At 42.8% G+C, this 13556-nt stretch overlaps 1 protein-coding gene across 2 annotated transcripts in view; it reads left to right on the top strand.

Moving 5' to 3' along the window:
- Window positions 1-512: 512 nt before the first annotated feature.
- Window positions 513-13556, top strand: part of tcf7l1b (transcription factor 7 like 1b) — a 34640-nt gene continuing 21596 nt past the window's right edge. Inside the window, exons 1-3 of one of the 2 annotated variants that reach the window (XM_049578968.1) lie at window positions 513-1517; window positions 1639-1711; window positions 1812-1939. In XM_049578968.1, the coding sequence (XP_049434925.1) occupies window positions 1332-1517; window positions 1639-1711; window positions 1812-1939 (387 nt within the window). In that variant the 5' untranslated portion in view covers window positions 513-1331. The remainder of the gene's footprint in view (window positions 1518-1638; window positions 1712-1811; window positions 1940-13556) is intronic. The other variant, XM_049578969.1, reaches the window with a different exon arrangement.

Genomic DNA, 13556 nt, shown 5'->3' with positions numbered 1-13556 from the left:
TTAATAGAAACAGAAAAGCAGCAAAATTAAAATGCACATAAAAAAAGTCATAAATGCACAAATTGATGCATACATGTCACCTGAATGCACTAAATCAAAGTGTCTGAATTTTTTCTGGACCCCTTAACCCACTGATTACATATGTGTCCTCCCAAATGTTGAAACAAAACCTACACTCGTGTCTTTCCCTGACAATATTGCGTAGGTATCAGCTGATCACCACATGATAGATTGGTGCTGCTTAAGTTTCCTTCAACTTCCCATAAGAAAACATAAGTTTATTCTCATAGCACATGCAAAATTGACTGAGTGATCCTTTACAAAATAAAGTCAGCATTAATACTAATAATAATACTGCTATAAATAACTGGCTCATTCTGCCCTATGTGTTTGGTTACTGTATCTCTCCATTTGCAAACCTCCATTATTCCGTCCAAATGCCCTCATTTCACTGCATGCTGCGGTGGCTGTGCGTTGGTGGCTTGAGGGTGAAGAATAGCTGATCTACATGGTGGTGAATGAAGTGTCGGTTTTCAGTGCAAACTCCTCCCCTACGGACGGGCTGCGCTTTTCTTCCACTTGAACAACCAAGTAGTTTTTCAGGGCGCATTCCCCGGCAGCAATGTGGAGGGAAAGGGCGACCACGTCCAGTTGAACATTTTTATACACACTTGCATCGGCTTTTATTTCTCCTTGATAAACTTTGCAAGAGGAAGAAACTGCAGATCGTCGCTTGTTAGGGAGGAAAAAACAAGAAGCGAGTGAGAAGTGGAGAAAACTGCAGCCTGATCGTCTCGTGTTTTCTTTTTCTTTTTTTTTTTAAACTCGAGCCATTGTTTTCTCACACATGGATATTAAAGGAGATCATATCGGACGCGTTCCTTGTTCTTGAGTAACCCCCGCTCGGTCGCTCGGACTGTAGTTTATGTGGTCCCCGGGCTCTGTAGGAGGAGGAGAGAGAGTCCCATTCCTCAGCAGCACAACAAGGAGACACACACAGGGGCCACAAGTTGTCCACAAGCTGCGAAGGAGACCAAACTTTGCCAAGTTGCTGCGCATCCGGCCGCCGACGCCAAAATATCCTGCGATATTTTCTGCCTCTGTCGCAACTTTAACTGTGGATTATTATCGCGAGGCTCGTCATGGACCAGTGGAGCACGTTCAGAGGATGAAAAGGGGCTTTTGAAACATGAACACTTTTTCTTGTAGTTAGTTTACTACTCCAGTGACACGTTTGGACTACATTGATCTGATCATATAAAAATATACTGCGATTGTTTTTTTGTTTTGTTTGTTTCTCGCCTCACCTCGATACGATCTATCCTGCAAAAATGCCTCAGCTGAACGGAGGTGGTGGGGATGATTTGGGGGCCAATGATGAGATGATTTCGTTTAAAGACGAAGGGGAGCAGGAGGAAAAGATATCCGAAAATGTGTCAGCGGAAAGGGATTTGGATGATGTGAAATCCTCCTTAGTGAACGAGTCGGAAAACAACAGCAGCTCGTCAGACTCAGAGGTAAGGACATTGCAAATATATAAAAAGCGTCTCATGCTGCCCAGCGTGAAGAGAAATAATAATAGTGTTGAAAGTTTCAATAGTTTCTCCCCCTCCGTGTGTATATTTCTCCCCTTGTCAGCAAGCTGAGAGGCGCCCCCAAACCAGACCAGACTCAGAAAGTTATGAGAAAGCAAGAGACTACTTCAATGAAGGTAAAAAACATACATAACTAAACCTCTTCATGTGCCACAGCTGGCAATTGTGTCGCTTTTGTGCCTTTATATCAACCCTCACTTTTCTTTCTCCTTGCAGCACTGAGGAGGCAGCAAGATGGTGGCTTTTTTAAGAGTCCTCACTATCCAGGCTACCCGTTTCTCATGATCCCAGACCTTACCAATCCATACCTATCCAACGGGTCACTGTCTCCGAGTGCACGAACAGTAAGTTCCCCCCTGTGGATATGTTACCCTTTCCTCCCTTTTCCTCGTTTGCTCGCGCTCTGCAAAAACTTTGGCCGTGCGTAAAAGTTCCTTGTGCACTGCCAGACCGCCATATTCCCTCCGAGTGGCCTCTCAAGGAGTACTAACTACTTCTTTGTTCTTTTTTTGGGGATATAAATTTCTCCCTACCACCCACCCCCTCCACAAGCCGTGCATTTGACAACTTCTCAATCGGCTCAAAGTTCAGACACATTAGTCATTCTTTGTTTTCCTGTATTATTTTTGAATGATTTATGGCAACTCCTTGTCGAAAATATCCTGCAACACCCATGCTGCACGTTGATCATACTTTAAAGTGACCTTGCTTTACTAAACATGCTTTTATTTAATATGCTTCCACCATTAGTTTCTTATATTTTGCACTGTAGATGCAAGTATTCTTCAAAAGAATGTATTTTAGAAGTGCAAGATTGCCTTTGTGTTTGCACTTGTGTTTTTAAGGAAGGCCTTCCCTCAGTATGCAGTCAAGCCACTATCACTGCTTTTGAACCCTACAGGCTTTTTGCACACATTCCCTGCAGAAAGTATAAAAAAAAATAACCTGTTCCTGAAGTCATATCCTTCAGCAACACAATGTAATACCTTGCTTTGACACACATGGGAGGCATTTCGCTGCCGTGTCTGTGACAGCTGTTGTGCAGGGACTTTTAAAAAGCCTAGATAAGGTTGACACTCTTAAGTAAGTGTTGTTGATGCGGAGTTCGCAATGATTCATTGACTTGTTGCATCACATCAGTCGTCCACGAAGCTTGTTAAGGGCTTTCAGCCAGCGCTGGGATTATAGTTGCTTTGGTTTCTCCAGTATAATCCATACATTTCACATTTTAACACGCCTTAACGACAGGCTAATAAAGCGTGGAGGCTGTACAATGATTTCACAGCAGTTAGCAATGCTGCAGACATGACAAATAAAGTCACAGAAGTAAGTTCATGATATAAAAAAACAGCCCACACTAAGGTCAAAGAACATGTCATATGTAGTGACAATGGACGCTGATTCCTAACAAACATGCAAGATTTTAAGCAGTTTCACCAACACTATTTGGGATGGCAACCTATTAAATGCAATTTAACTATGCAAACTTCCTTGAAATAATCCCTGCTGGAGAGCTGTGTTCCTCCGAGTTCGTCCATCCCCCAATCCATGTCACATCCCCCCCGAAAAACAAGTACTTTCGTTAAGGCCTGGCAGGCATCTGACTGAAAAGGCCCCCTCTTTGCCCCCCCCTTCCCTTTTTTTCTGTCTCCTTTTCACTGTTCCAGGCCCACTCCCCTCGCCTCCCTCTACCTTCCATTCAATTAGAAAGGCGTTAGTTGACCATTGTTATTCTGAGCAGTCTTGATGGCTTCATTGGAGGTCTCCATTGGGGCTCATTAACTAAATGGCTACTCTGCTCACACTAGGTGATACATACCACTGTGTGTAGATCGTCTATCTTGTTGCTTCTGGCCACCAGAGCTTCGAAGAGGATAATGTCAGAGATAAACACGCGGGAATGTAAATGCAGCGTAACGTGCTGTGCTTTTTCTGACAGATTTTTTAGCAGGAAACTTTGTTGGATGTGTTTAGTATAATTAAGGAGCAAACAGTCTTAAGTAACTGTCTGAATTTTTAGCAGCCCATTATCTAGTCTCTGCTTTGTTTTGTCTTGTGTCTTGTATGAAAGCCGCTCACTGTCTTGTGTTTTTGTCCAGGAAAGCAAAGTTGAAAATTAAAAACTGCTGTTCTTGTTACTCGAGGCAAAGTAGCAAATAATTGGAGAGGATTTAAAATTCAGAGGTATAATCCTCCATGTTAGAAAGAGAAAAGAATGAGGTCAATGGGACAGGGTGAGCTGACTGTGTCAATCATCAGCGTGGCAGAAAACATGCAGGCAGACAATGGCTGGCATACTTAGCAGATGTCTTAAGGTCCTCCATATTGCCTGTGGCTTAACGCAGTGAATTTGATTGATGAGAGAGGTTCGACTTAGCACCTTTTTAGGCTCGCATTCTGGGGGTTTGATTTGTTTACACCTGTGGATGAAGTTCAATACAGATGATATTTACCAGCGGCCTGCACCCACGCCTGGCCAACAACTTAGTTTAACCGAACTCCTCGGCCCCATTTATCAGGCATCATCATTGTGTGGAATATGCTGATTGGCTTGTGAGATAAAAAAAATTTGCCCACAGGGTAGCCTAATTTGTGTTGCCACTTCTCACAAACAATCCCAGTGTATTATAGTGTGTGTCTTGGAAAGCCCTGCTGGGACTGACAGATTTGTTTTATAAGTGTGGTGTGGTATGTGGTTGTACTTGTGCTGCATGGAGACATATTAAAGTTATGGCTCGCTAACAGATCACGTGATTATTGCCAGCTGACAGACTCCTCTGCAGCTCTTAGCTTCATTGCCTTGAGTAAAATATATATATTTTTGTAATTACAGATAGAATAATGTGTGCACGTGTGTGTGAGGCATGTTTTTTTTCCATTTCCTGCATGCATCTATTTACAACTGCCCCTTCCGGTCTGACATCTTTGCGTAATATTAAAGTACTGAAGCAGTGTAATGCCTATGTATTCCGCACATATCAGCATTTAAGGGAACACACTGCTCAGTAATAGATACGAGATGTTGCTCAAGAGTCATCGTGCAGTGATTTCACTCAGCAATGTGCAGAACGATGAAGGATTTGAGGCCCGAACTTTTAAATTTGGATGTGGCAACCCTATCATGAGCAATGAGAGACAGGCCTACATGGGATCAGCACAGAGTTCCCCTGAGGGCCAAGCATAACTGATTTAAAGCCTGCTCAGAGCTGACATTCTGCTGTAATCCACTGAGAGCTGGGGAGGGAGGTTTTTTATGTTTGCAGAGATGTTCCACCAGACTTCTGCCTGCTGTGGTGTGCCGGGCCCAGAGAGAGTTTTCTTTTTTCCCCCCTTCCTACCAAGTCAGTCCGACAAATCCAGCTTATTGTTTGTCAATTCATTGATGTGATTATCGCCACATTGTTCCCGTAGTGACAGACTGGTGCCAGATTTAATTGGTGAGCACACACTCTGCTTTGACGCCACCTCTTGTCAGCCTCATCAGCACTTTTAGATAACTCTGCTAGTACATCATCATCATCACCAAAGAGTGAAATGCCTCTTGTGTGTGAGAGGTGGCACGTATGCGAGAGCGAGGTTAACCGCTCGAATGTATCTTCATCAAATGCGCAGCGGGACACTCCAACTCCTGAGCATGATTGTTGAATAGAAAATTGTTTGAGATTGAGATATGAATGGAGAGCTTGTATAAGTCTGAACATGTCGGTGGCTACGATTGCATGCCTCTCTGACTTCTTTTTTTTTCCTCCCCCCGTTTTTTCTGCTGCTTTTGGTGCTTAAAAATGTGCAGACAAAGAAAAAGTCAACACAGACATTGTCCCACTGAATAAAAGGGCCTCACCCTGCATAAGCAAACGCTGTTTGTGTGGAGGTGTCTTTTCATCAGGTGGCTCACTTGGCATTTCGCTCACCTTGCTTGCATATGCGAATGTGCACACATGCATCCATGCGTGCTGCACGTTTGTGTGTGTAAGGTCTGTGAGTGTCGGGGGTTGATGGAGAGGAGGGGTGGGGAGGGGTGCTCAGGTGAGGCTCTGTGGATACTTTGCAACAGAGGGAACAGTGTACAGGGCTCACATTCTGACAACCCTCAGTGTTGTGTTCCTGAATGTTAGCGCGGCAAATATTTTTTCAACCAAGCGCTGTGTCAACAGAGCTAACATTTTTGACTGGGTTTATAGTTTTTAAAAGATTTTTCCTTCAAAGGCAAACACATCTACATCAATTTAGTGGCACTGTTCAATTAAAAACAGATCGCGAGCGACCGCAGAAATGCCATCGCTGGCTGAGAGCTCTCGCCTGGAGTGATTCATTCTGATAATAAACTCAGTGCTAGGGCTTGAGGAAATTAAATTAAATTTGGCAAAATAATAAACGTTTTTGAAATATTAGATTCGTCATGATTTTAGTTTGAGGAGGAGGAGGGATGTTTGGACTGATGCGTGCACTTTCACATTTTAAAATAGAAGCATTTTAATTGATTACAGTTGAAATTGTTGTGTATCTCAACAACTGTGTGTCTCAGCAGTTACTTTTGTGACACAGGGGTACTCAAGGACAGGCCTAATTAGTGCAACACAAAGCAAAGCAGTGTATAGTGGTGATTGTATAGTCAGAGCAGTTTGCAAATATTCCACTTTACATGTATAAATTCACTCAGTGTGTGACAGACATTGAAATTAGTAGGTGTCAGAGTGGAAAGAAACACTTCTGTAATCTGTAGCTTCACATACAGCCTTTCTTATACAGTCTTACAGGATCATGCGTTCAGTTTTCAGACCGTTGATGCTCACGCTGACTTCCTAACATCACTTGTATAGAACTGTGTGAAATGGTGTCAGTCCTGGTCTGTATCCTTCCCTCTTTGGTCTCTGTGGAAAGCATGAGCTGGCGTCAATTCCTCCCACTACCCCATAGCCTGCTAGTTCACTACCTAAACCCACCCACCCGCCCGCCTGACATTAGAAATTCTGTTTATAGCGCTCTCTGGCTTCTCGAGCGCGGGGCCCATCAGGAGCATCTCAGCACCCTTTGAGGAAAGGATAACCAACATCTCCCCTCTCTAGCCGCAGACTCCCCATGTTCAGTGACATCAATGAATCCCTTTGATGTGCCAAGATGAATATGTGTGCAAATGTGTTTTTATCAATTAATGTGTTTTTCTCATTCGCTGTGTTTGGCTGGAGCTGCTCCGCGGTTTGGTACATTGCTTTTTCCCTGTTAAAAAATTTGGGCAAACTTGTGTTTTCAAGAGAGACATTTGGCCAAAGGTGAACATCCCTAACAACCTGAGTTCACACCAAAATCTCTTTATAGCTTTGAAGCACTTTAACGACGTGTTGTTGACCATGTCTGTTTGACATCAAAAACAACAACAAAAAAGCTGCTGTAGAGTTAGATATTAAAGCTTTTCAGTAAACAAAAAATCTCTAGCTACTTATTGAGGAAACTGCTGGTCATGTCTACACGTGTTGGGTCTACACTTTCAAACAATTGCAGTCCTTGTGTAGGGGATGGTCACTGCTTGGTTGAGCTATTATGAAACTCAGAGACAGAAGAGTTGAGTCTGGAGTGGTGGAAATACAAAGCTTGCTATCTGCCGTCCTCCACAGCTGCTAATTATCAAAAAAGTTTTTACCATGAATTAAAGCTCTGGGAGATGAAGATGTGGGAGGTGGAGACATGTATCATGTGTCATGTGAATACCAGCTTAGTCATGTCTGTTCTGTGGTCTTAACCTGGAGCCCTGGTGCAAAGGGGGGGATGGGAGGGATGAGGGTGGGCCCCTGGATTTATCAGGAAGGTGGTCAGACTCACTCCCAAGTGACCACAGTCCTGAAACTATGTGTCCTGGAACAATATCTGATCATGGATAAACTGTTAAACTCATTTATCTTGTAAAATCATTTTGAATCCAAACATGAGCTCTTTGCAGCTTCTGCTTTCTGTTTTGGTTACATCAGCATGTCAGACATCAAACATATTTTGGTTGATGATCTGTTAGTTAAACTAAATGCATGATTCATGGCTGCAGCTGTTAATTAAATATATTTAATATATAAACTGTAAACTTCTAGAAAATGGAAAAGAGCCCAGGCTTATTTGTATGACCAACAATAAAAAACCCAAAGATATTGAGTTTATTGTCAAATGTGGTAGAGAAAAACATCAAATAGTCACAGTTGAGAATCAGTGAATATTCTGGGAATGCTTGCTTGAAACATGTCTGCAACTACTAAGTGATAAACTAGTGCTGGTATCAGTACGATACCATGACTGAAATAACCCAGTACCAAGTAGTATCAAAACGTCTCCAATCAAGGATACCTGCATTTGATCCTTTTTGTACCCAGATCTAGAAAAAAAAGACTGTTTATATGATTTTGCTCACAGCCGATAACCGCAAGTGTTCTTCGATTTGATGTTTCATGTGATCAGCCCACTACTACAGCAGCTACAACCCGCAAAGTCTGTAGTGTGGTGAAGTCGAGTGCAGTTTTTTTGACATAGTTGGCAGTTCAGCGTGACAAGATGCCACCAACACGTTCAGAAGAATGGCTATACTACATACTTGAGGCATCTGCCAGCATAAACTAAGTACTTCCAATCATATGACTGGTATCCAATGAAGGAGACAAAATGATATTAAATGAAGTACTTAATTTGTTTTGGTATCACTTTAAAGGTCTAGTGTGTAGGATTTAGTGGCATCTAGCGGTGAGGTTGCAGATCGCAATCATCTTAAACGTCACCTGTGTGCCAAATGTGTTGGAGAACTACGGAAGCCAATGCGAAAACACGAATGGCCCTATCTAGAGCCAGCTTTTGCCCGATCTGGGCTGCTGTAGAACAACATGGCGGACTGTATAGACGAGGAACCCCTCCATATATAGATATAAGCTGCTCATTCTAAGGTAACGAAAACACAATGATTCTTATTTTCAGGTGATTACACACTAATTAAAACATAGTTACGAATATGATGTTCTGCCAATAGACGTCCCTAAATCCTGCACACTGGACCTTTAAATGTACTGGTATTGTATTTTGTTATTGGGTCCTACTGATTATCAAAATAGATGCAGATTAATCCCTGTTGATCATCTTATCAATCGACTGTTGTTTCGGCTACAGACAGCGTAATTTGATTGAACCCTTCAGATTAGCTGATAGCGAAAACAGTCCTTACTTGTAGTCATACTTGTATCTAACTGACAGACTGGGGGGTGGGGGAAGGCAGTATGCTGTGCTGCTGGACTGTCCCATATAAGTGTATGTGGCCCACTCATAGCCATAACCACTACTGTTTAGCTCACATAAAGAAATGTTTTCCCTCTGTAATTGTACCTTAAACGCTTCACTCCATGCTAATAAAACGTGATTGTACAGCAGGAAGAAAACGAAAAAGCTCTAAACAGGATTTCATCAGTCTGGTATTCCAAGCAGCTGTTTTCAGTTTAAGCACTGCAGGCAGCAAGAGAGCGAGAGAGGGAGAGAGAGAGAGAGAGAGAGAGAGAAGGCAGGAGGAGAGATTGTTGATGAGATGTGGTGGTGGGAGCATAAACTGGGGCAGATACGGGTCCTGCTATTCCTTTGCCTGTTATCCCGAGGTGGGCCGGCTTCCAGACCTTGAGGCACTCACTTATCTGAGGGATTCTGTCTCCCACAGAGCGCTGTTTCTCCACCGTCGACCACAATGCTTCACCATTCCCTTACAGCTGAGGCCCAATCAGCAAACAGCAGGAGGCTATCAGATCCTGCACATGTTGCATCAGCACTACGAAGATTTGTATCGGGCTTCGCTTCAGTTCACGTAGAAATGTGTTCTTGCTGTGCCGCGTCTGTGAAAGGCCATGTCATGCAGTATGTGCGTAGTATCAGTGAGGTTGTAGTGGTCATACTAAATTAAGAAGTGGATGGATATCCGTCCAGGATGAGGTTAGTTGACAGCGAGCAGAGCAGCTGTTCTTCTTGTTGAAGTTATAAATCAGTTTGGCTGCTTCCCACTGAGTTTGTCCCCGTAATGGTGGAGCAAGTTTGGCCTGCCGGAGCGGCTCACGTCCCCTGACGGACACATGTCACGTCAACACATTGCACCTGCGTACACGTGCAACCTACAGACCTTTGGCAGATTATAGCTGATTTGGGTTAGCTTCAATTCATGTAAATTATTACTTCACCGATAATCTTTTATTTACTTCATGTCACAGCGTGGATCTGTCTCTCACTTAATACTTATGTATAAATAAAGATTATAACTCACTTATGCTATAAACTTAGAGCTGTAACTGATGATGTAACTGAGAGACTGACGTGCCATCTGTAATCTGAATTTAGCTCTGGCTCTAAAAACACAAGTGGAGTATGTAATGGATAGTATGTTTGACTACATAAATCTTAAACGGAGCCACAGGGAATTTTTCCATGTTTTAATACTTTTATATAAATGGGACATGTGCTACTTTGGGGTTACTTTTACTAACTTTGTCTAAGAATACAAGAGGAAAAGATGAGCCTAGGTAGTTATGGAATTAAACCCAGATTTATTTTGCTGTTATTGACGGCCATATTTGCTCTTGTGAAATAACTATGGAATTAATTAAAATAAGTCTTTCAATTCTTTGAGTGTTGAGGTAAGGTAAAATAATTTTTGGTTAGAGATAATTAGAAATTGGAATATCGCACACGTAAGTACTGTTTTCTCATGAGCTTGCTTGTCCTAATATTGATAAGAACGTAACCCTTAGGTGCCCCTTGCTTCCCCTAGTTACCCTCGTAAACCAATTGTACTTGTTAAGAAGTCACAATGTTCTGCGGAGCAACAAATTCAATTAAAGCGTGGCAGAGGCGCAAGTCATCCCAACTGTGTAGCCTCCTTATCTGCACCCAGACTTGTGGATCCTGTTAGAATAAACAGCAGAAGCAGCAGAAACGTCTTGATATTTTTTTTTCAGTCTGGCCTCGGCCGAAGAATATGGCTCTTGCCTGACCTTATCTGCTCAATTTAAAATGATGAGGTAATGATTATTTATGAGTAATGGCTGTTGTCAAGGGTCTTGTGCTCCTCGGACATGAGTGGTGATAGAGGGATTCCCCCTTGTGCCTGCCTCAGATGACTAGTGTGATTAGATGTCCTTGCTCTGTGACTTTATCATTTGACATACTCATGTTTGTCTGTTTCTTTAAAATAGGGATGAGGTGAATCTTGTATTATTGAATGATAACGATAGGGTGTTGGATGGCCGCTCCGCGTCATCCGCTGACATAATCCCTCATCCATTTACATGGCTGTATACTAAATCCCTACAAATGTGACTGACTTATTTGCCTCAAATTTAGAGTAGCTACATTAGAAAAAAAAAGATCTAATCAGCCCTATATGACATGGAGTAGGCCAAGGAGCCCTTTTGTTTGATTTGTACATGGGTTGGAGGGGTTGGCTATTGGAAATCCCTGAAGCAGGCTTTAGGGGCAGGTCTGATTCTCGTGTGAAATGGGAAGGCTCTATAGCTCTCGGCTGACTTGACTGGGGCTGTATGGGTGTGTTGGCAGGGGGAGCGCCGGTCATGAATAGGGTCTTTGACTACCTCAGACTTGCCCTGAAAGGCAGGACAAAGACCCTAGGGCAACGGCTTAGAGCCTCACAGCTGAGCTACAGAATGCTTGGCCCAGTCTTCCTCCCTCCTTGCCTGATTTAAATACTACAGTGGCTTTCAGCATTCTGGCGACGGAGGCCCGCATTCACCGCAGCACATTTACCATCAACTTTTCTCTCTGTTTTTGTTTACAGTATACTAATGCCAGAGCTGTTTACGTAATCCATTGTATAGAATCCATCAGAGGTGCTGGTGAATATGCATCAGTGACTCTCTTAAAACCGCCTGAAGATTAGCTTCATGTTGTTCGTATTAAGCAGAATTTATTTGGATACAGACTAACTGCTGGCATATGTGTGTATCACCGCTAATCACAACTCTACCCGGAGTCGTTAATTATGGAACTTTTTTCTCTGCTTATCTTCGTGCAAGATGGAGGTGTTGGCGAGTAAACAAGACGAAACTGGGTGCACACCTCTAATTGTCTTTGACGGATCCACGGGACTCGTCAGCGTTCAAGATTTTGCACGGGCAAGAATAAAAAGCCATAAATCTTTTCTGCAGAGTTAATGGGGTTATTTGAGTCCTGTCCAGACACTCTCTCCCCACAGAGTGTCTAGTTTCAGATGTCACTCAGAGCTTTGTTTGCCCCCCAGGGTGAAGGGTTAGAGGTCAAGGTTCAGGGCCAGTTGGCTGAGTGGCCACAAAAGCCCAGGCTTCCCCTCAGCACATCCGATCCCTTCGTCCACACCAGCCTGTAGCCACAATGAAGGGATCGGTTTGCAACATTTGTCTTTTCTTATTATAACCTAAAATTCATTTTCGCTCATGTGGAGAGTGTAATTAAAAGGTTATAGTTCACAGTTTCACAATGAGGTCATAAAACTGTCTTAGGTTTACGGCTGGAGACTTAAATTGTTTCTCAGTGGAAACTTGAGTAATTATTCAGTTACAGTTTTGTTGCATTTACTGTCCTGCTACTGTGTAAGCCCACTATTACCATAGAACACATCCCGTAATTGGTCCTTGCATGGTTTGGGAATTTATATTTCTGAGATTTTTGCACAAACCTTCTTATTTGCTCTTTCTCTGTCGACTGAAACAAACAAGAATGGCACCTCAGCAAAATCTCACACCAAAAAAAAAGTTCTCAGTTTCTTTGTTCCAAACACCTCCAAAAGTTTGCAAACCCACAACCTCACCCGCATCAGCCCCCACCCACAAACTCAACTTTTCTCCCTGCTCCACCACCACCACCACCCAAACATGTCCTCCAGCCAGGTTTATTATGCCGTTTCACGCAGACCAAAATTGCAGCTGCATGGAGAACAATCTGGAGCACATTAGCTCAGGCGCTGTGATTTATAAATTGTTTCTCAGGCCATAAATCCCTGCTGTAATTGTGCACAAGCACCCCTCTCTTTCTCCAGTCACTCCCCCTTTCTCTCTTTCTCTCCTTCTCCCTCAGTCTCTCTGTCCTCGCTCTCTCTGAGCAGCTTACAGTTCTTGGGTTAACACTAATTGTTTGCAGAAGTGTGCAGTTTGGATTGAGTGGAAGTTTGTTGCATTGTGGCACCGATTTGGGGTTCGCAGAAACAGCTCTTCATGAAAGATAAACTTTCCTACTTTTTTTTATTTTTATGCTGTTCGTAAACCTCGTCTGTCACGTGGTGTGTGCTTAACGTCCAAAATGGGATGTGAGCATTTTGTCTTCAGCTCCATGTTACTGTGGTTCATGCTCTGCATTCCTGAATACTGTGTAATTGTGAGGGGCCTCTCCTAAACTCTGTCCCTGGGAATTTGATATTTGCAGCAGCCCCTGATCGTAATCACCTTGCCGTTCTCATTAGATTGTATTGAAACTGAAAGATAGCAGCAGCTGTACATATATATATTGTTTTAAATAGCATGTCAAACCTTGAGTTCTCAGTGGTCTGGTTAATGTTACGACGACATTTTTCTGCAACTTTGAAAACTCTAGCAGCTCATATAAATCAATGTTAGTTCCCCTCAAACATGTCTCTTAACAAAATGTGTAAAAAGTAATTTATTCAATATTGACAGAGCAAAAAAAAATCTAGGGCAGTTCTTTGCTTAATGTCTCTACTCCCATTGTTTTGCTTTCAAGAGACCTGATGAACCTTGAAGAGGTAGGGGACCTCATGACCCAACCTCATCCCGCCTTGTGACTTCTCTAAAGGCTTTTTCCTCCAACACTGAAAACCTATATGTTCTTACTGGAAAATTTATTCTTTACAAAGTTTCAGTCATGTAAGAGGATCCCTGGATGTGAGCGTGCATCGGAATTTACAGCCAAAGCTATCACTAGATCATGATTTAGCACTCAATATCACTATGCACGCAG

This window comes from Epinephelus fuscoguttatus, linkage group LG6 (assembly GCF_011397635.1).
Source record: "Epinephelus fuscoguttatus linkage group LG6, E.fuscoguttatus.final_Chr_v1".
NCBI classification, from domain to species: Eukaryota; Metazoa; Chordata; class Actinopteri; order Perciformes; family Serranidae; genus Epinephelus; species Epinephelus fuscoguttatus.
Note: the sequence above shows the minus strand (reverse complement) of the source record. Positions and strands in the feature narration are given on the sequence as shown.